The sequence below is a fragment of the Malurus melanocephalus genome, unplaced genomic scaffold (assembly GCF_030028575.1).
Source record: "Malurus melanocephalus ecotype Western Australia unplaced genomic scaffold, MMel_1.1 scaffold_114, whole genome shotgun sequence".
NCBI classification, from domain to species: Eukaryota; Metazoa; Chordata; class Aves; order Passeriformes; family Maluridae; genus Malurus; species Malurus melanocephalus.
Window position 1 is genome coordinate 1,519,626 of NW_026623346.1, and position 21,100 is coordinate 1,540,725.

General features: G+C 44.4%; 1 protein-coding gene across 1 annotated transcript in view; it reads right to left on the reverse strand.

Moving 5' to 3' along the window:
- The window catches only part of SCUBE2 (signal peptide, CUB domain and EGF like domain containing 2), a gene marked incomplete at its 5' end in the record, with an annotated part of 39,510 nt that extends 18,412 nt beyond the window's left edge, over window positions 1-21,098 (reverse strand). The window contains 13 exons of the mRNA XM_057369750.1: window positions 464-550; window positions 1,135-1,251; window positions 1,727-1,849; window positions 3,936-4,052; window positions 5,580-5,702; window positions 6,714-6,830; window positions 7,946-8,035; window positions 8,910-9,026; window positions 9,401-9,526; window positions 14,907-15,041; window positions 18,063-18,188; window positions 18,609-18,731; window positions 21,065-21,098. Coding sequence (XP_057225733.1) covers window positions 464-550; window positions 1,135-1,251; window positions 1,727-1,849; window positions 3,936-4,052; window positions 5,580-5,702; window positions 6,714-6,830; window positions 7,946-8,035; window positions 8,910-9,026; window positions 9,401-9,526; window positions 14,907-15,041; window positions 18,063-18,188; window positions 18,609-18,731; window positions 21,065-21,098 — 1,435 coding nt within the window. The remainder of the gene's footprint in view (window positions 1-463; window positions 551-1,134; window positions 1,252-1,726; window positions 1,850-3,935; window positions 4,053-5,579; window positions 5,703-6,713; window positions 6,831-7,945; window positions 8,036-8,909; window positions 9,027-9,400; window positions 9,527-14,906; window positions 15,042-18,062; window positions 18,189-18,608; window positions 18,732-21,064) is intronic.
- Between the last annotated feature and the right edge of the window lie 2 nt (window positions 21,099-21,100).

The window sequence follows — 21,100 nt, forward strand, 5'->3', positions numbered from 1 at the left end:
GGGAGAGAGAGGGAGAGAAAGAAGGAGATCAAGACCAGATCTACTATTGGGTAAATCAAATCAGGATAAGCTGAAATCAAAGGAGATACTCCATTTCAGAAAGCAGTTTATGCCTATAGATGTWAATGCTTTCTAAACTTTTTTGTCCAACAGCTCAATCTAAACACGTTGTGTGTTTCCAACACTGTCCAGGTTTGGATGATTAAAAGGAGACATAACTCCTGGTCTAGCTGTTTATTTCACTGCTGGTCTTTTTATTTTTAAGTCTCAGTTTGAATGATGCTGATAAAGCAGCCAAAGGGGAATTTTCTGCAGTAATCGTGAACTACAATCATGAGGAAGAGGAATTAAAAAGAGAAAGATTACAAGAGGGAAAATAGAAAGTCAACAGAAATACCTTTGTTTCTCAGTTATCAATGAAAATAAATCAGTCAAACTATGTAACAGTAAATGTGGTGATTACCCAGCCAGCTGGAAGCATTTGCATTTTGCTGCTTTTTCTTAAGCTGAGATGACCTGCCACAGGTGAGGGTGTAGGCATCTTGTGTTCCTAACAGACAGACAGACAGTAAAGACACAGGCACAGTGCACACACTGAGGCCTCCTGTAGCATAAAAGACATTTTAAATTTGTTGATTGGCATCATCATACAATGCTGTTCCACATTAGAACTTGTATCTCCCTGAGCCATTTAAAAGATTCAGGAAGAAAAACAGCATCTGTCCTATACGCACCGGCCAAGTCTGCATGCCGTGTCCCGTGGGATGGAGRGGCCATGGGGGCAAAATCTCAGACCCCACGCAGGGCTGGAATGCCTTTGCCCCATTCAGCAGTGGCTCTCAGGGCTAATTAAGGAATGGCCCAGGGAGCACAGAGAATTCTGCCCTGTCCTCCGCAGCTTCAAACAGACACTCGTTGTGAGAAGGGAATTCTGAGGGCAGAGTGGTTATAAAAGACAAGGAGTGAGGGGCTTTCCTGGACACCATCAGGGATACAGCCCTTTATTATCTGCAGTGAAAGAGGAACAATCCTTGCTCATTGACTGCTTCTTGAGGCTTCCAAGAGAGTTAAGAAGTTGGCCACTCTTACACTCTGTACAGAACTAAATGCCTTTTTTTGTTAGTTTGGACTCACCAGAGAACACCTGGACATCCGGAGAGCAGCTTAAAAAGCATCTGTCGCTCCCACCACGCTTGGTGCAGTGCAGCAGTACCTTGGGTGACACATTRTCAGACAAGGGACCTTTTGTCTCTAAATGAGATAAAACAAACACTCACAGAATTAAAACATCCACCTTCACCCTGATGATAAATCAGCATGCAGCTGCTTTGATAGCCGGCACTTGAGCGCACCCATGCAACTAATATGCTGTTCAGATAGAAAATTAAAGCATAATAAAATCACTGGAAGGTAACACTGCAAAAGTAAYTTCCTTTGTCATGAGCAAAACCTTCTCATGCAGAGGAACAAAAAGAAATAGAAGAATGAGCTAGATAAAAGCACAGGAAAGAAAGCATCAAAATCCCTCAAAGTATCTCCTGTTTTTGAGGTTGGTTTTCCATTTATGTTTTTCAACAACACTATCATCACGTCTTGCTAAAAATTAAAGCAGAATACCAGGAACAAGGACTCACACCACTTAACTGGACAGATCATCAAATATGACTGTAACCATATGGCCCATCAGACACCTCAGGGGTAGAAATGTATTTACTAGACACCTTACCAACACAGTCCTTTTTATTCCAGTGTAACTTGTAGTTGGAGTGACACAGGCATTCGTAGTCTCCCTGTGTGTTCACACACAGCTGCTGGCAGCCACCGTTGTTGATGCTACATTCATTAATATCTACAGAGGAAAGGCAAAAATGCTTTTAAAAAGTTGCTCATCCCGAAGTTCTGCACTCTGACTCCACTAGGTAAACGTGGACATAAATACTGCTTAGTAGGGTATGGAAAAACCTTTGGGAATGCTACCTGGACACCAACCTTGAACTAGTTTGTCTTCATGGAAATCCTTTGATAATTGTCAAAATAGACCAAACATTGGTGGCTCATAATTAAACAATATCCAGCCTCAACAATGTGATAACAAATAACTCYAAGAAAGACAAATCAAGTCAAATCTGCATTGCACTGTGTCTAGTTAATTAATATTTCTAGTTTGAAACAAAGACAGAGAACACGGACAGAATTCATACCAATCAATCCTCCAAAGCACTCCAATAGGTGTAACTAGTGTGGAACACTTTGGCTCTGTGGACAAACACCACCATTGTGTCTCCCTTGTCTCTTTTGGCCAGTTATCCAATTTCGAGGTCTTGTCCCTCCCAAAAAAATTAATAGGAGGAGAAATTTGTAACAATACAACAGACTGCCTCTGGTGCAAGCTTGCATGCTGACAGAGAATACAACATCCCCAGTGCTGTATCCCAGGGGTCAGTACTGGGGCTGACACTCTTTATCCTCCTCATTAAACCTGGATGGAGGGACAAGAGTTCACCCGCAGCAAGTTCACAGATGACACAAAACCGGGAGGAGTGGCTGATACACCAGATGGTTGTGCCACTATTCAGAGGAACCTCGACTGCCGGGAGAAACAGGTCAACGGGAAWCTCATGAATTTCGACAATGGGAAATGCAAAGGTCTCTGTCTTTGCTGCTCAGATCCACACCAAGGAGAGCTTCACTTCCCTCCCATGGCATTATGGCAATTGTGCACAAACCCAGAAAGCTGCCATCAAAAAACCTCTTGGAAGTCCAATAAAGTTTGTGGAACTGAGGGTACCAATTTCCACATACACTTACGCCAATGGCAGGAAGTTCTTGTCACTGCTCTCCCCAAACTAGACACCTTCTAAGTAACAATTTGCTAGAAAACACTGCAAAACCAGTCTGATTTGGGGGRAAATATGCTCTTAACAGAACTGAGACAGCAGGGGTGGGAATGAGCAGCAGAGGAATAATGGAGAAAGAAGGCAACACCTTAAACTGGTACAGCTGCCTAAGATGGCACAAAATCAGCCCAAAGCTTTGGTTTTCAGTGACCTTTTGTTAGGATGCTGCACACAACGGCCACCTGTTATCTCTAGCACTTACTGGTTTCTTCCATAGAGGTCAGAAGGCATTCTCAGTATCCTACCATCTCTGACCAGCCTGTGATTGCCAGTCAATGAGGGACTTACTGTGCTATGAGGATTAACATCTTCTGCCCAGAGGCATGACAAGAAAAGGCTGGTTAGCAGCCAACAGCAAAACTACAGTTCCTTTTCCTCACTGGTAGCGGAAAAAAAATTGAATTAATGCAGAGAAATTAATCAGAAGTCTTCTTTTACTAAGAAGAGCATATGACAGTGTTATTCCTTATCCATGTAAGTTCCACTGCTCATAAGGATAAAACACAGTGGTGTTGTAGCACTGTGATCTTATTTGCAGAGTTTCTGAAGGCAGAGGGTGGAACAGAACAAGCATACAGAGATTTCCGAATTGTTATCTCCAACTGTGCTCATTCTGCCTCAGAAATAAATGGGTCTTACTCAGAATTAAGTAAATTTTCGAGTCAGTAAGGTCATGCCTAGAGCTTATACAAAACAAGTTTGATTCCACTTAGTGTCCCAGTTATTCATGTTTCCTCACGTTAATTCTGGGAATTTGTCACACGTCAAGGTTCTATGAACAACTTTCTCTTTCCTTGAACTGTTCTTGTAGGAAAGACATAAAAAATTTAGGAGTATTAATCTTGGCCAGCATGAAGGGGTACTACATCAGCAAAATTCCAGTCTGCATCACGTGAGGCTCTGACAACTGCATAACAGCAACCTGCAGAACCATAATTTTCAGAGTCATTCAGAGCTTGCTGTTAAAAGTCTTATTGCCCTGACTTTTCACTGAATGACACTTTACCCTGTGCTCCAGGGCCCATGTCCATAACTCACCTCCACAGTGGGTGAAGCCGTACAGGGTATAGCCTTTGTTGCAGGAGCACTCGAAGGTGCCGGGGTGGTTGATGCACGTGTGGTCGCACGCCCGCTCAAAGGAACACTCATCAATGTCTGCAAGGTTTAAAGGGATGGATAAGAACCTGTCAGGCTGGCCAGGGTGAGCCTGGTGAGCCAACAGAGCTCAACAACTGCACAGATGAGTGGATTTATGTGAACGAAGCAAATTCTTTCAAGGCACATAGTGTAACATAATGAAATGACGATTTTTGAAAGAACGCTTTCTTGGCCAAACAAGCTTTTACTTGGCAAGCGCAAAAACTGCTGTCACATTTTTACAGTTGTGTTTAAAACAAATTATTTCTCTTCTATGGGAGAAGAAAACTGCTGACAAAACTTTTATTTCAGTAAGATTACTCTACATAGAAAAGAAGTCGACAAAGGAAAATTTTGCCTGTTTTTTCTCCCTAAATGGAGCTCTATGTGAATATACAGTGCCTGATTTAAGCTGCTGGAAATCAGTGTTCTCTGAGAATGAACATTCATTATACCATCAAAAGTACCTGACATTTCTGTGCTAGCACATTTTGCATGCCAAGTAAGAATGTTGCAAGACACAAAAAAAATTCACATCAACTTCACTAACACTTTACACCAATCTTTTTCCTTGGGCTTTGGCAGGCATCAAGATAGCACTTTTGAAACAGTCTATGGAAAGTAACAGAAGTGACAGGGATGAAACGGAGATGTGAGTCTTCAAAATACACTCATAAATAGATTCATTTAAAACAAAGAGCTCAAACTATCTTGAAAATCAAATGTTTATACAGTAGGTTTGTTCCACATAAAGAGTTGTCCTTCTTTGTTTATCCATAAATTATAAGAATGCACAAAAAAACCCCAGGTGAAAACTATTTTCTGTGGGTCAGTTCAGTTTTCTGAAATGCACCTTTAATGTCAGCTGGTTGCCTAGGAAATGGCATAATTCACCATTTGGCTGACTGACTTGATATTGTTTCATCCTGTAGCTTTTCCACAATCACAGACCATTTTGATCTTCCATTTTTGTGCATTTAAGCACAAATCTGTATGTACAAACTACTATACAGCAAAACAAATAAGCTTTATAAGTCTCACAGGACAAGTCCCTGTCATCCCCAAAATGAAATGCTCCGTGATGTTGTAGAGAACAGACATTCCAGTCTGTCTACAGACCTGTAAGTTCATAGATCATTTTTCCTTCAATAATGAGCTCATGGCAACTAAATATCCTATTAAGAAAAAATAGTTTCACTCAATGGTGATTCAGTCAGTAAGATGGAGAGAGAGACATTGTCTAATTTTTCCTGTAAATTATTTTAAGATCATTAAGGCAGGGGGGAAGCAATAACCTCACAGAAAGCTTTTTAATATGATGCCCTGTCCCTCCCAGATAATAGCTCACTGTGCAATTAAACATATCTCCTACAATAACAGCAAGCCAACTGTATTAGCTCAACAGCTGTTTCAGAAGAAAAAAAATCCAAATTAAGGAATGGAAATTATTCTGGAGTCCATTATCACTTCATCATCTTAGTAGATGTCCAAGCCATGCTGATTTGTCCTACTTTTATTGTACCATTGTCTCTCCAGCACCCATACCTTGACAGGACTTCTCATCTGTTAATAATTTAAATCCTTTCCTGCAGCTGCAATCAAAACTGCCAACAGTGTTTTTACAGAAATGGTCACAGCCTCCATTATTGGACTGGCACTCATCAATATCTGCAACAACAAAAAAAAAAAGGCTTCAGCAAATAAACACAGAGCTTCAGCACTTAACATATTTCCACTGCCAGATACAGAAAACAGTCACGTCCAGTCAGTTAGAGAAGCCCAGAAACAAAATCTAATGAGACTACCACAAATTGTAAGGAAGATCAGATCCAACTCCTAAGAGTGATCCAGCCTGTTCAGCCCCAGGACAGTGTTATTTGCTCTCATTTAATAAATTGCGGTCAGTTCCATTTGGATAATGTATTCATAAAAGACCATTCCCTAAGTGCTGTTTGGAAACACTTTGACTCCAAGGCTCTCTAAGAGGTTTTAGTGTTTTAAACATTCTCACAATTTCCTCTTCATAAGCCCTGCAGAAATCTCAGACAGAAACTTCCTGAGCTACCCCGTCCTTTTCGTGGCAATATTAGAATGGGGCCTTTATCTAATATTAATTGACTCAGGCCTGGGGATTTCATCATTTTTGCTTAGCAGAACAGTCTTAACATCTACTTACTGGGAAAGCAGTGTCATACAACTTCACTGTGACTTTGCTCCGTGCCAGTACTCTCATTAGAGCTGCTTGGACCAGTGTGTATTTATAAAACACATCCCTGTTTACACACTGATATTTACTGACCAATTTCTCCAATGCCCAGCTGACTGTGGGATATAGAGCAGGGTGTTGCACTGGGAACTGGACTGGACATACCTGTTGACCTCTCCCAGTACCGACCTCTGCTTGACCACAGAGCTGCAGCAGCGCTCTGAAACCTCACCTGTGAAAAACGAGGCACAACAGGTGGAAGTGGAGAGAAGGAGGGCAGAGCAGAAGAGATTCTCTGCACGTGATAGACCTGGTGTGGTGGAAACCACAGCCTCTGCCCCAGTCCAGTCCTTCCTTCGGTCAGATTGCGCACGCTGGCTTTCCTCCAGACACTGGGCTGCCTTTGTTTGGAGATGAACACCTTAGAGGATTTGGGAACACCTTATAGGTGTGCCCAGGAGTATAAAACCCACCTTTGCATGTCTTGCCATCAAACTGGAGCGTGAATCCCACGGGACAGCTGCAGTGGACTCCAGTGGACGTGTCCTTACAGGTGCGATCGCAGCCACCGTTGTTCACTGCACACGTTTCTGGCCAACAAGAGGAAGCCCAGATTTGCTCAGGATGTTAAATTGGTACCAACAAACACCATGGGACACCAGGCACAGTCCCAAGCACCCTGTACTCAAACACATTCAGCCTAGGACACACGAGCAACTGCTGTATACATGTGTTGGCAAAATGCCTGCCTCAGCTATTTCCAGGCTTTTTGTGGAGACTCTACAAACCAAAATATCTCTTCTGGGTATTCTGTTTGTATCTTAAACACAAATGCCTGCTCCTTGATGATGAATCTGTTACTGTCAGGCATTTTCTTTATGCCCACACTCAATCCTGGTTGATCCTCTGACACTTCCCTTCAAGACACACCTGGTTACACTCAGCTCTACTAAACTCAGTTTCCTTAAATCCCTTCCAACACACCTTTCCATGCTACCTGTGCTCCCAGACATGGAGGACTACACCCACACTGAGCATTCCTTCAGCCTGGTAACCCCAGGTACCAAAGTTTGTTCCTCTAACTCCCCCCTAGGAAACTATACCTAAATCTCACCAAACCTTTTTAGTGAACACTCCTAAAGCACAGCTCTTCACATCCAGCCAAGCAAAAGTAACTCACTCTTTGACATTTATCCCCTTGTCATCAGTCTAGCCACCTCAGTCAGTCTAATAATTTTTTCACTGTATGGACAAATGCAATTTTGCATAGTACATGTTGATTGAGAGCTGCAAAAAACATTTTTCATGTCTGATTTTTAAAATCTTATTTCTAGCTCTGTATCATTGTTTCCTGCAGCATCAAGCACATGCTATTTATTGTCAAGTTTTGAGAGCTTCATTGGTTTATTCCCTCCCCATCTCTCATCTCACATGCAGTATTGGCAGGCTGTATCCAACCTCCAAGGGAAGAGATAATGCATCTTCTTTCTTCCTCTGTCATTCTTTTTGAAAACAAGGCTATTCACTTAGATGTCTGAACTTTATGGAATAATATTATTTCCTTAAGAGAGAATGGATCATCTGAGGCAGAATTCTGCCCAGAGCTGAGGGTTATCATAAAAAAAAACCATAAAAAACCCACAACAATCGTTCAATCTAAATGGTTTCAACAAGCAGGAGAAATATTTTGGATCAGCACTTTTACCCATAAGCAACCGTCGCTTCACTCTCTTGTCCACATCAGCTGCTGCTGTGGTGTTTCCCTCAGAAATCTCCACAGCAGCCTCTTCCCTCTCTGTAAGGAACATGAAAAAAGCAATTGAGTAAAGGTACCCGGACCAGAACCCTCATCTGACATCCACCACACACACACTCTCCAACAGCTTCATAACACACCAAATCAGAGACAGTCAGAACTGTCCAGGCAAAAATAAATTACTTTTAAAGAGCAAGTAGTAATCAAAATCATGAAGACCCTTCAGTCAAAACCATGAGAATACTTTGCTTTTGTGGCTTCCTTCCAAGGCTCGTTTGCTTCAGCATTCTTAACAAAACAAAAGATGTGCTACAGATGTAGTAAACCGCAACAAGATGAAAGAGCTAATTGAACTGTCATGAAGTGTTCTGGTGGGAGTGCACTGTCACCATCTATCCAGGGCTAATTACAAGGATCAGCCCCTTATGCCTGAGCATTTGATTTCAATCAACAGACAACAAACTCTTCCAGAGACTGGAAGAGCTTATAAATCTTAAGTACTTTGTTCAATGGATAACTGCCCTGCCAAAATCATACATTAATTGATTACAGAGTCCCAGTTTTTACAGATGTACTCCTTGGTTACACTCTCTGATTCATGCTGCAGAAGAAACTGAACGTAAAATATCCTAGAGGGAAGGAAACCTTCTTTGGTTAGTGACAAGTCTTGTGTTTCAGGGGACCAGTGATAATTACAGTTTGCAACAGTATAAGGTAACTACTTATACAGGGACGCATAAGCGGCCTGGACTTAGCCAACTCACCCACGCACTATAGGTTTGTTAATTTTGAATTCCTTGACATTTTCCAGTCATACTATTATGAGGAGCATTAATCATGCACACACAGCACCGCCACACCACCCTAGAGCTGCCCATCGACAGAAAACTACTTCCCTCTGCTGCATACTGACCCAGGCAGGTTTTTCCATCCACGTGCATGACATATTTGGGGTGACATCCACAAACAGGCCCATTGTCAGTGTCCTCACACGTGTGCTGGCAGCCCCCATTCCCGTGGTTACACGTTACTGCCAAGAAAATACATGTCACAGCTCACAAGTGCTTCCAGCATCTTGGAAAGACCGGGTGCAATTCCATTGCCCTATGAGCATCCAAAACACCCTCCTGATGTGTCCCTGTCCTGAAGGACTCTGTGAGACTGAAAAACTGCACAGCTCTCTCATGGATCTGAACTTCCCATCATCATGAATGATGGCACAAATACCAAACTACAGACACGACAGCAATTATACACTGGTGTGACAGTGTCCATAAAGGGCATAAATCCTAGTTTAATTCAAATGCAGGTGTGTCATCTCACATTAGCTCTAATACACCAAAACAAACAGAACACTATCAGTGCACTTTGGGAAACCATAAGCATATGCAGAATGTTGCATACAAATGCAGCTCCTCTGGTTCCTGGACAGCTCAAATCCTGGCCGGCATTCACAGGCAACTCCTCCTTTGGGCGTTTCCCTGCAGATATGGGCACAGCCATGGTCTTTGTTCATGCAGCTCATGCCTTCTGCAAAACAGGAAAAGTACAAGAGCATCAGCACCCTCAGCATCCCTGTGTGCGGGCGACAAAGTCAGCTCAGTACACACACAGACCACAGCCTGCTGCTTTGGGAAGATGCTGCAGGCCTGGGACAAGAAGTTTCAACTGACACAGAGGAGAGGCAGCAAGTCCAGTCCTGCAAAGTCAGTGGCCCCAAGGTTTCTCCTTCTGTGATCTTTTCTGTGCCCGTGTTCCTTGACTGCAAGGTCAAAGACCAACATCCACAGATTTGTACAGCACCTGCATTCTTGTCTCATTTTATCCCAGTGCTCATAACACCTCCTTGTTTCTTTTATAAAAGTTGCAATATGCTGGCAAGATCCAAGTCTAAAGTGAAGCTCTTATTTCTCTGTTTAAAAGAGCAGCCAGCAGACACAGGAATGTTCAGAACAACAGTCACCCCAGTTTCAATTCCCAGCTTACAAAACAGATTCCCATAATCTGAACCGATCTCAGCAGCGACCAAGTAGAAACCAGGCCAACACATATGCTGCATATCAATTCTCTTCATTGTTAACCATTTTGTTTTCATTTTTTTTCTGATTTCAGTAAATACCACCCAAGTTAACCTCACTGGGTATTGTCATAGTGTTCTGTATTTTTTCACACCTGCACAGCTAGACAGAATTTAGTGTCAGTGCCTGCTTCAACCAAATGAAAAACCTGTGTGATAGCAATGACTGTATTTCTTTTGCTACACCTACTAAAACATTCTGCCATTTTTATCTCTGCCAGTAACAAGCTACTCATGTACAGCACTCAGTGACCACCAGAGTGTCTTGTCTGGCTTTGGCAAAAGGATAAAGTCAACTAAAAAGGGAGGAGTGGTTCCTAAAATTACTATAAAAACTTCTTCCACCTTGCCCATGGTTTAGTGCAATCAGTGAGTTTGCCACTGGCGAGGTGGAACAATCTGTACACAAACAGCATAAAAACACACAGCAGCACACAGAGTTACTCAATGGGACCATTAGATCAAATTAACAAATAGGTTTTCTTTTAACAGAATACCACAGATTTTGGATTAAGTCCTCTCTAGTGCTACAAAATCAGGAGAGAGAAGACATCTGTATGCTCTCCTTGGGTGTACAGAAAGCACACCTTTACTATTAAATTGTCTGCCTTGGCATATTTGGCTTTAAAAGGACAAGCCACACCAAAATTCTTTCTTCTCTGTGAGAATATTTCATTTGTGATGACCGAGTTGATCATACTTTGACTGCAGGGGCATATCACACACCACCCCAGTGCACTCCTCTGGAGCTGAGCAGATGCACAGTCAGAAGCAGAACAGAGAGGGAGACCATGCTGTTGAAAAGGGATTCTGTGATCAATTCCACACCCAATATATTTTTAAAACTTACACAACCTTTTTTTACAGCCTTATTACGAAATGAAACAAACCCGCTGCATTGTGAGGCAGAGGTCGTCTCCTCACCATTATTCCACTCCACTTCAATTAGGTCCTTGTTCTACACTGCCATTCTCTCCCCTGAAGCACCAGCTACAGGACCCTTTCTCTATTAAGACAGCTTTAAGCAACAAAAGAATGGACGTTGCAGAGCCCAGACTATTCTGCTCTACTGGCTTTTTGATTCCTTTCCCACAGTGAGGACTTTCCAGAAGTCCAACAAGACAATGAGACTTGAAACCTTGCAGCACACAGACACAGCCCAAGGAGCCCACAGGAAAGCTGTCACCCATTATTGTGTCAGTCGAGGGAAGAGACAACCTACCAGGCCACAAATTAGCCTTGTTAGCATTGGTGGTTTTGTGAAAATTCTGTTTTTAAGCATGCAATATGATTTGGTCTGTGAGCTCAGAGGGGTTAGAGAGCTTTAAGAGAATTAGCAGCTTAGTTTCTGTTAACAAAGTTATTCTTTTGTCTCTATTGAGTGACTGAAGGGGAAGTTGTTCGAGCAGGTATTTTGGTAAAGTTCATTGACACCAAACAAATGGTTTATATGCTCCATTTGGGATTGCTCCCTTCTGAATGGGCAGAATTCAATCAGCTCTCCACAGAAAGCTAAAACTGACCTTTCCACGCCAGGATGCATTCTAATAAAATGTCCACTGTGTAACAAGGTACTCCACCAAACCCACCAAAATCTAGCTGTCCCAAAAGGCAGTTTCATAGGAGACACCCACATCCACACATTCCAGCATTTACAGTGAGGCTGCTGCTTGTTTCCAACAGTCATAGATCTTTCTCAGCCCTGTTTCATAACTTGTACTAAAGAGGTATCTGTAAAGCTACCAATGCTGTGTTTCTGCAAACTCCTTGGTGGACACGAAGTCTCCCAGGTCACATTGCTCCTGTGCTGCTGCAACGGCCGGCTGTGGTCTAGAAACAAACCCCAAACAAATTCTGGTCAAATCCCACCACATTCTTCCCAGACACGCAATTTGTCTTTCAGGAGACGCAAAAGTGACTTGGGATGGATGACTCTGGATTCACACTCAGTGAATCCAGAGCCTGCCTGGCTGAGCAGATCCCAAACCAGATGAATCCTTTCTGATAACTGCGCCTTCTTGAAGTTACCCAGCAAACCTGAGATCTCAGCGCTCCTATCTCTGCCAAAATGCAGGCAAAAAAAACAGCATGGTATTTCCCTCTCAGGTCACGCTAATTTAACCTCTTACATGTATGATCTGTAGAGGTTTTTTGGTTTTTTTTTTTTGTTGGTTGTTTTGGGTTTTGGGTCTGTTTTTTTTTGCACAGAAGGTGTCAGCACAACATTCCCAGTCCACTAACAGCATTCAGGCTCCACGTTCAAGCAGGCACTCCATAGGACAGGAGAGAGAGGATGCAATAGTACAGAGATGCCAGAGGTTCTCTGAGGCACTCTCTGATAGATAAATGGTGAGAACATCGGCACAGCTGGTAGAACAGCACATCCCAGGAATGCTTTAGTCTTTCATCATGCTTTCCACATCCTTTCCCAAAAAGCTCTCCAGCTATCACTGTTCTCCACAGTCAAGGCTCCAAGAGTGACAGCTGAGGTGGTGCCCTGTGTACAGGTCCACACAGCAATTTGAAACACAGCTTTCCTCTTCCAGATCCTGTTCATTACCATCAATTCAGCCCTACAAGCAGAGAGCTATGACTGTGAAATACCACAAGGGAGAGCAACAAGATTTGCCATCCAGAGCAGAAGCAGCCACAAAGAAGCTCTACATATTTACTCAAAAAAAAACCCTGTTTTACTTCAAATTTTTGTATTCTCTAACACAGAGGAAATTGAACACAGTAGCTGCCCTGCCAGCTACTTTAAGAACCTCCCAAAGTAATTCATTCCCCCACACAGATGAAGGGCAGCTCATTCCAGCAGGAAAACAAGGGAAAAAATAAGATTGTGCAGAACTTCCCAGGACACTTTCAGTCCCTGAGGTTTAAACTCCAGTTCACTCTACTTCTGTGTATTTAAAGGCCAATATTGCAAACCACAAGGGAAGTCTCTCAGGCATTAATGTGTGAAGAATCTTAACTGGGCTGGGAGATAGAGAGGGAAATACTCCCCCTTTTCACAGATAAGAAACGAAACTGAATGGAAGGTCTAGGAAAAAGGTGCCAAAAGCTGCTTTGATCAGTGCTGTGAGGTCTCAAAACAGAACCAATAAAACACTGCATATACAAGGCAGAGAGCAGAAGTCCCAGCAGTGAGGAGAAAAGCAGAGAGCAAAGTGAGGGGAAAGATAAAGCAGTGAGATTTGGCTTACAACAGACATGCCTACCCAAGGAAAAAGAAAAAGGTTTTAAAAAAGGTGGGGAATCCTGAGGAGCACTTTACAGTAATGAAGGGGGGGGGGGGGGAAGGAAACAGTCACAGCATGAAAACCTGAAAAAATGGCTTTTAAAGAAAGCAAAACAAACAATTCAGTGTTTTACGACACAGAAAAAAAAGTATCAGGCAAAACAATGTATTGGGGTTTTTTTCTTAAGACTGGTTTTGATAAAGATGTATTTTGTTTTATATTTTTAATGGAAAAAAAAATTCGTCTTTTTCCACTTTGTTTTCCTTTTCAAAGAAAAAACCCTAAAATTTAGTGGATTTTTTTTTTTGTATTATGAAAAATGTGCTTTTTTGGAAAAAAAGGAAATTAAATGCATCTTTAAGAAGAGAGGTAGAATTCCAAAGGTACAGTTTAGGGAGCAAATATTAATGACAGGGAATGCTGCAGCTGTCAGTTCAAGAGAGGAGAAGTACTGAAGTAGCACCATGGATGAATAAAGAGTGAGAAGCTTTTCCTCCCTTGGTATCAGACGACACGAGGGGTTCAAGCAACCAATTTCTGCTCTCAGACCCCTCCTCCATGGGTGCACACAAGCTCCCATCCCTGCCAGCCAGGCAGCCTGAGGGGCAGTGCCTTGTCCCATCACTGCTGCCTTCCTGCCTGTCCCCACTAGTGGCTCAGCCCCTGCAGTGGCAACCAGAGCAGTGACCTGAGTAATCACCCAAGCCCCGTGAGACTAAAACCAGCACCAGAGGAGCTGAGAATACAAATTCATAATTCAAACAAAAGATAAATTCAGCTCTGTCAGATGGCAGCCACCACTGCACCCTCATCTGTGGATGGCCATATATGTCTGTAAACGTTGATCTCTTCACTATGGGGATTTTTAAAGTGAGATTTGTTTATTCATGCTCAGATTCCTCTTACAGTTATGCCAACAATAAGCCATAGATTAAAGAAAGCTTTGCAGCTTTAAATACTTCTTACTGAGATCTTCAATGTACAGTTCAATGGACAACTCCCTGATCTGAGCAACCACTTTAAAGTATTCCCTGAGGGCTTCCAAAATAATTTTGTTCAATCTGATGCCCAATTAGATATCCAAGACTGATCTCTCAAAGGTTGCTTCACAAAGGTTTCACTCAAAACAAAGCACGAGATTTGAATACCTTTGGGGCTGACAAAAAATAAATCTCTGAGCTGAAACTTAAACATTGTGCAGGGAATCTAAAAGGAACCTGAAGGGAATGCAGGTATTGCCCTGTAACTAAAGCCAGTGAACGTGGTCAGAACTTGCTGTCCTTGCYATTCCTTGGACTAGGACAGAGCTGAGCTGCACAGAGCATCAAGGACACGGGAGTCCAGCAGCACAGCCTCTAACAAGCACAACAGTGCAGACACAACACACAGGTCGCATCAAAGAGGAGGAAGGGATGCAGCCTCTTCAAAGCCACTTAAAAGATTCTGACACATTGCTCCTTTTAAAAGCAGTGAGGACTTTAAGACCCTTCCCAGCTTTGAAAACCTCAACCTAAAAATACTTTTGAAGAGGGTTTCGAGTTTTTGCCTCTGTCAGAAGCTGTTGCTCGTTGCCTGGGGGCAGAGGTGGTACCTTCGGAGCGGTGGATGCAGGTATGCTGGTTGTCACTGAGGAAGAACCCTTCCTTGCAGCGGCACTCGTAGCTCCCCACGGTGTTGACACAAACGTGCTGGCAGCCGCCGTTGTTGAACATGCACTCGTCTGTGTCTGAAAGGGAGAGGGAAAGGGAGAGATCAGCTTTGTGCTCACACCAATCCACGGCACAGACAGCAGCTCGGGCTGGAGCCACCCAGGCGGCTGAGACACCCCAGGCGAACCTGTGGCTGCTCTTGTGCTGTCACCCTCAGGAAAGCCCATTTCTGCTGCAGCTCTTCCCCTGTTTGCAGTCTGCCTAAGCAGTCACAGGGCTCCCAAGGAATGCTGGCCAGTCCAGCTACCCAGAGCTGCTGGCTGCAGCTAGGGAGGAGCAGCCTTGGCAGAGCCAGGTCAGGACCCCACCACCCATGGGAACATTCCGTGCACTCAGTGCAGCTGGATCTGCCACCCCCATCCCCCACATGGGCAACCACRCATGGCTCAGTCTGGCTCAATGGGGCAGCAACACACCCTGGCTCCAAACCCATCCAGGCTCTAAAAGGTTTTTCCCAGGAAGCTCCCCATTCTAAAGAAAAGGTGGAACAAGAAAAATACAAACCTCAAAATAAATTCAGCTAAAAACCTATCCCCTGCTCCTTGCTTTCACCCTAGCTAGAAGTCACACACCACATCTGTTCTGGAGCTTGATTTATCATCCTCCTCCCTCAAGTCTAGGACATCACTCATCATCAGTGCTGCTGCTATGTTGCCTGACTGCAGTCAAGGGCAAGAGCAGAAGTTCTGGAAGCAGTTTTGATCTTGATTTTGCAATATTCAGAGCCTCAACAACACCATGGAACACAGAAGGGTTCTGCTAAGCCTCTGAACAACAGGATGCTCATCCCAATCTCCAATTCTTTGGAATTTTATCCCTTAACAAGCACTACCACCAAACACTTTTTCTAGCCTAATTTTCAGAAAATTTTACAGGAAGTAAAAAATGCTTAGTCCCTTGAAACAAGACAAAACATTGCTGAGGCAAAGCACTGGTCTCATTTGCAAATTCATCTGCAACATCGTGTTTGCTCCCTGTTCTGTTCATTGTTCCTGGCCAATAGTACATTGTTTTTAATTTAACATTGTAGCATTTCTGGCAGAAAACAGCTGTCATCTTAAAAAAGGAGAAAGAGAGGCTTTTAGTAAGAAGCATAACATAGTATTACAACAGATTTAATGTCTACTGAAGGCAGTGAGTAAGCCAATTGGATGCAAAAGAATGTGGCCTGATGGAGAAAAAGAGGGGCTGACATATCTCCATCACAAAGAAGCCGAGTATTTTAGAGTTCTACAGTGATGTGAATGTGCAAACAATCATGAATAAACAGCCACCACGAGCATTTAGTGCTACAGATTTGAACTCCAGCAGATGTTTCTGTCTTACAGACCTTGGAAAGCTTTCAAAAAAACATCTCTTTCCAACACGTAATTGTCTATTTGGCTTAAACCCAGGCACACAGCCGAGATCTTCAAAAAGAAGGGTGAGAGGAGGGCAACCCTGGCGTGAACAAAGTAAATAAACAGATTAAGAGAAGATGTGATCCAATTTGCTGCATGCCAAAATATTTATTTAACATTTACATCACAACTCAAAATTGGCACATCAGTGATGAAAATTTCATTATATATCAATAACATTTCATTTTATAGGTCTGCCATGTAACACTGAGCAGCTTCCTGGTGACACAGCAGGTGATAGATTTTGGTCTAAGTTATGTCTAGGTCTCGCTGGTCACAAAAAAAACTCATCTGAACAATGCCCTGGGTACAAAGAGAATATGCACGTGCCTTTTGGTGTCATTGTCACAGGCAATGTGTTCCCTCACATCCAGCCCTTCCTGGTAACCTCAACTGAACTCCACTCTGTGTTTACACAAATGCAAAATGAAGACGGACTTTCTGTTGTTTCAATTATCTGCTGATCACTTGTTTCCCTCTTTACTTTATTTGGTTAGACATCTAGTTCACCCTCTCCTCCACTTACTCTGTGATAAGGTGGGCACACAACAGGTAAAGCCCCACACAATCCCACTGAATACTCCAGAGCCTTTCTGATTTGCCCCAGCAGAAGATACAGCCTGGGACTGTCTGATCCCCCACCTGATGTGCCACACACTAGTGGGAAACAGCCCAGCCAAACCAACTTCAATCATGCAGAGAGAGCAATGTTCCCTCTGGTGGGTATGGAGGTGTATCCAGGCACATCCTGGAGTGCAGCAGTAGAGAGAAACTGAGCAATCCTTAAAAAAGCAAATGGGACAGGCAGCACAGAGTTGAGCCACACAGGGTGCCCAGCTGGGGTCCAGCAAGCAGGACAGCTTCAGTAGCACGAGGCCCTGAGGCAGCACACCACACTGCCCCACAGGCTGACAGCTCACACCTTTCTGTATACTGCTGCACCCTGTGATGAAAAATCCTATCACAGCAAAGCCACAGAGTCTTGTTAGCCATTTTTAAATATTTTCACCTGGTGGCACACAAAAAGGAGACTATGGACATCTTAAATAAAGAAAAGGGATGGTCAGAGAGATTGTGCATGCAGGGCCAAGGGAGTGTTGCCCTGAAAACCCTTCCAGAGGTGTGTCCTTTGTCTCACACTAAACACCAAGGAAAATCCCAAGCATTGGGCTTAGTCCCTCTGTTCTTCAGTGGCCTCCATCATATACAGCTGCTGCACACTCCAAATCATCCCCTCCTCTCAGGAACACTCAGACACAGAGTGAGAAGCCCCCACATCACAGATATATTTGAGAGAGAAATCCCTAAGCCTGGAAACATACCTGACAACTGACCCTAAACTAACTGTGGAACAGAAAGGATGATGATAGCACGTGTTCTTTTATATAAACTCATTTAGAGTGATAACAGAAGATGTGTGGCATACTTAAACTCAAAGAACCGCATGGAAATGTTAGCACAGTGATCAGAGGGAGAAAGTGCCACACTGGAATCAATACCTGGAAATCACTAGTCCCACATGCAACATTCCCCTCTCTCTGAACTGGCTGAGCCCAAAAGCTTGCCAGGTGTTGCCCATGGGTACAGCCACAGGGTTGTGCTCACATCACCAGCACTGCTCATGAACATGCTCCTTACCCAGGCAGTTGTGGCCATCATGAGCCAACATAAAGCCATCGTAGCAAGTGCAGCGGTAATTTCCTGGAATGTTGAAACACTCGTGGACACAGCCCCCATTGAAGTCATTGTCACATTCATCAATGTCTGAGGAATAAAGCAGAGGTCAATATGATGGATGCTTGCCTGAGTGTTACAGACAGAGACGCAACTGCACAAAGGTTAGCAGCAACTGTTGTCCAAAATCATCATTGTCTTGCAAATACACTATATTTAATGCAATTCTTGCTGAMTGTTTCTGATGACTGAGAAAGCACCCTGAGACTCCCACCTTGCAGCTTCAGCTTATGTTTTTAAGGCTGTTGGTTAAACAACAAACTCATTATCAGGCTGAGTGGAATGAATAGGTGAAAATCCATGCAAGGTTTGCCCTTGATTTTGTAAACAATAAGTAAATCAAGTGACAAAATTGATTTAAAAATAATTTTCCATCATTTTTAGTGCCTCTATTTTCTTAGAAATGCCACATGCTGACACAAATAGAACACAGTGCTCTGGTCCCTTTACCTTCACATTTCTTGCCTTCACCAGTGTAACCCACTTTGCACATGCACTTGTACAGCTTCGGGGTGTTCTGACAAATAGCATCTGGGTGGCAGTCATCCAGCCCCAGGGCACATTCATCCACATCTGTGAAAAGACAGCAGGCTCAGGAGGGATGTCAGCAGGAGGAGAACAGGGCATGTCTCCTGAATATGTCCCTGAGAAGGTGACACAGCTGAGCACCTCTCTGCGGTGCCCATGAGAACATTGTGTGTATTTGTGTGTCAGGACAGAAACACACAGAGACAGCATCTGCACTTAAATCTGTATCATGTTCTACCTGCATACAGATGTATTTGTGTGCAATTCAGACAAGCCCATAATGAGCTTTTGTGCCCCTTTATAAATGCACCCAAAACAATCTCCTAAGGGCTGATGCTCCATGACATTCAGCCCATACTTTTATAGAGAGTCATCAGAGATTGTTAATCTTTCTGTTTAACAGAAAACAGTTATTGAAAGAGTTTTTGATCACATCCATGCATCACCTGCAGGAAGCCAAGTGATTTTTAAACTAACAAGGGGAGCATATCCATGCATCACCTTCAGGAAGCCAAGTGATTTTTAAACTAACAAGGGGTGTTGATAGAAATGTACTTTCAAAGTCACCGCCAACCCTTTAGAAGACTAACTTACCATTAAACAGACATAATCTTAAAATGATTTTTTTAAGTATAAGAATAGTATCTGGTGAGGAGCATTGCCAAATCACCTGGCCAGCCATCTTAAAGCACAGCATACTGATGCAAAATATCCAGGTAGAAACTTCAGAGAAGAGGAAATGAAGAAAAAGGGAAACACCAACAGGAAGAAGTCCTGGAGACAAGGAAGTATAGACAGAAGAAGAGGAAGAAAAGTTACAGGCAGCAGAATATATCAGCAGTAATATGTCATACAGCAGAAGAAAACTGAAACACACGAACAGGAAGATTTCCAGCAACTGGCTAAAAGGGAGAATTGTAGAAGCAACACCCCACACAGGTACAAAAAGCACTTCCTAATACAAGAGGTAGTGCATGAGTATGAGCGCAAAGTGATTGCTGCAATAGTGAGCCACTTTTTATGGTGGGGATCATTTATTTTCTAAAGGGGAATTTCAGCCAACACTCCTCCCATTTACAATTATAGCATTCATCCTGCTCTTTTTTTTTTTTTCTTTCCCCCAATCACAAAATATGCCTGTAGGTACTGCAGCAGCTGCCAACTGCAGAAAGTGTTCACTTGGTTTTAACTCCTAATGGGGTTTGGCAGTGGGAAACAAGACAAAGAGCCAGTGCTAGAGCAGCAATGCTTTCCTGGCTCTCAGGTGCACACAGCTCCGGTAACAGCAATGGGGACCCCAGATACTGGCACCGGAACACGAGGAGAAGGCGGGAAACAGCGGAAAACAGCTGGGAAGAGCAGTAGAATCTGCTCCCTCTCACAGCAGAAAAGTCAAGCCACTAAAATATGGGAGGCAGTGAATTGAGGGGAGCAAGTCACACAAGGAAGAGTGCGTGGAATAAATAGGGACCTCCAGCTAGTGGGGCTCAGGTAGGTGGGGAAGAAAGAAAGGACGGGCAGGGAAGAACCGATAGCGGGCATAAAGCAGCCTGAGCCATACAGGCTGTGCGCCCTCGGCACGGGCAGCTGTCACCTTCCCTGCCCGAGCCAGGGGGACACACCTGCCCCGCCAAGAGGGGTCCCAGAAAATACACAGCAAGGAGGGGGCTTTCCTCTCAGCCAGGACACAGTGACATCTACCAGCGGCAGGACGGCCGCTCTGCGCGTTTATTTTACACCCATCCTCCGCGATCTGCAGCGTGCGGTAAAAAACCTCGAGGAGCCGCAGCACTAATGCATGCAAAGGCATGGAAAAGAGCGCTAGGAAAAATCCGTAGCCACAGGGAGAGAGATGTCCCCTTGCAGTGACAGTATCCTAAGCCGAAGAGAGACCCTGGAGGAACAAGACCGCGAGCAAACATCGCAGCCTTCAACTTGGCAGGAGGAGGCAGCGGGAAAATCCCTGGGCTTGCTCCGCAGGGACCGAAGGCAGCTTCATCCTCAACACACGCCGTTCACACCCCGCTCCCCAGGTGCCCCGTCCCGGAGCTCACCCCGCTCCCAGGACAGCGGGAACCGCAAAGCCCGAGCGCCCCGCCAGCAGCGACCGCCCCGCGCCGGGCACGGCCCCGCCACGGCCGCCCCTCACGCCAGCACCGGCCCCGCGCCCCTTCCCTTCGCCACCGGCCAGGAGGGGACAGCCGGCACCGGCCCCGGTACCCCGCGGGGGGAGCCGCTGTCCGGGGCTGAGCCCAGCCGGGGGCACTCACCGGGCAGGGGAAGGGGCACGGACCGGGGGCTCTCACCGGGCAGGGGAAGGGGCACGGACCAGGGGCTCTCACCGGGCAGGGGAAGGGGCACGGACCGGGGGCACTCACCGGGCAGGGGCAGCGCGGCGGGGCCGGCCGGCGCGG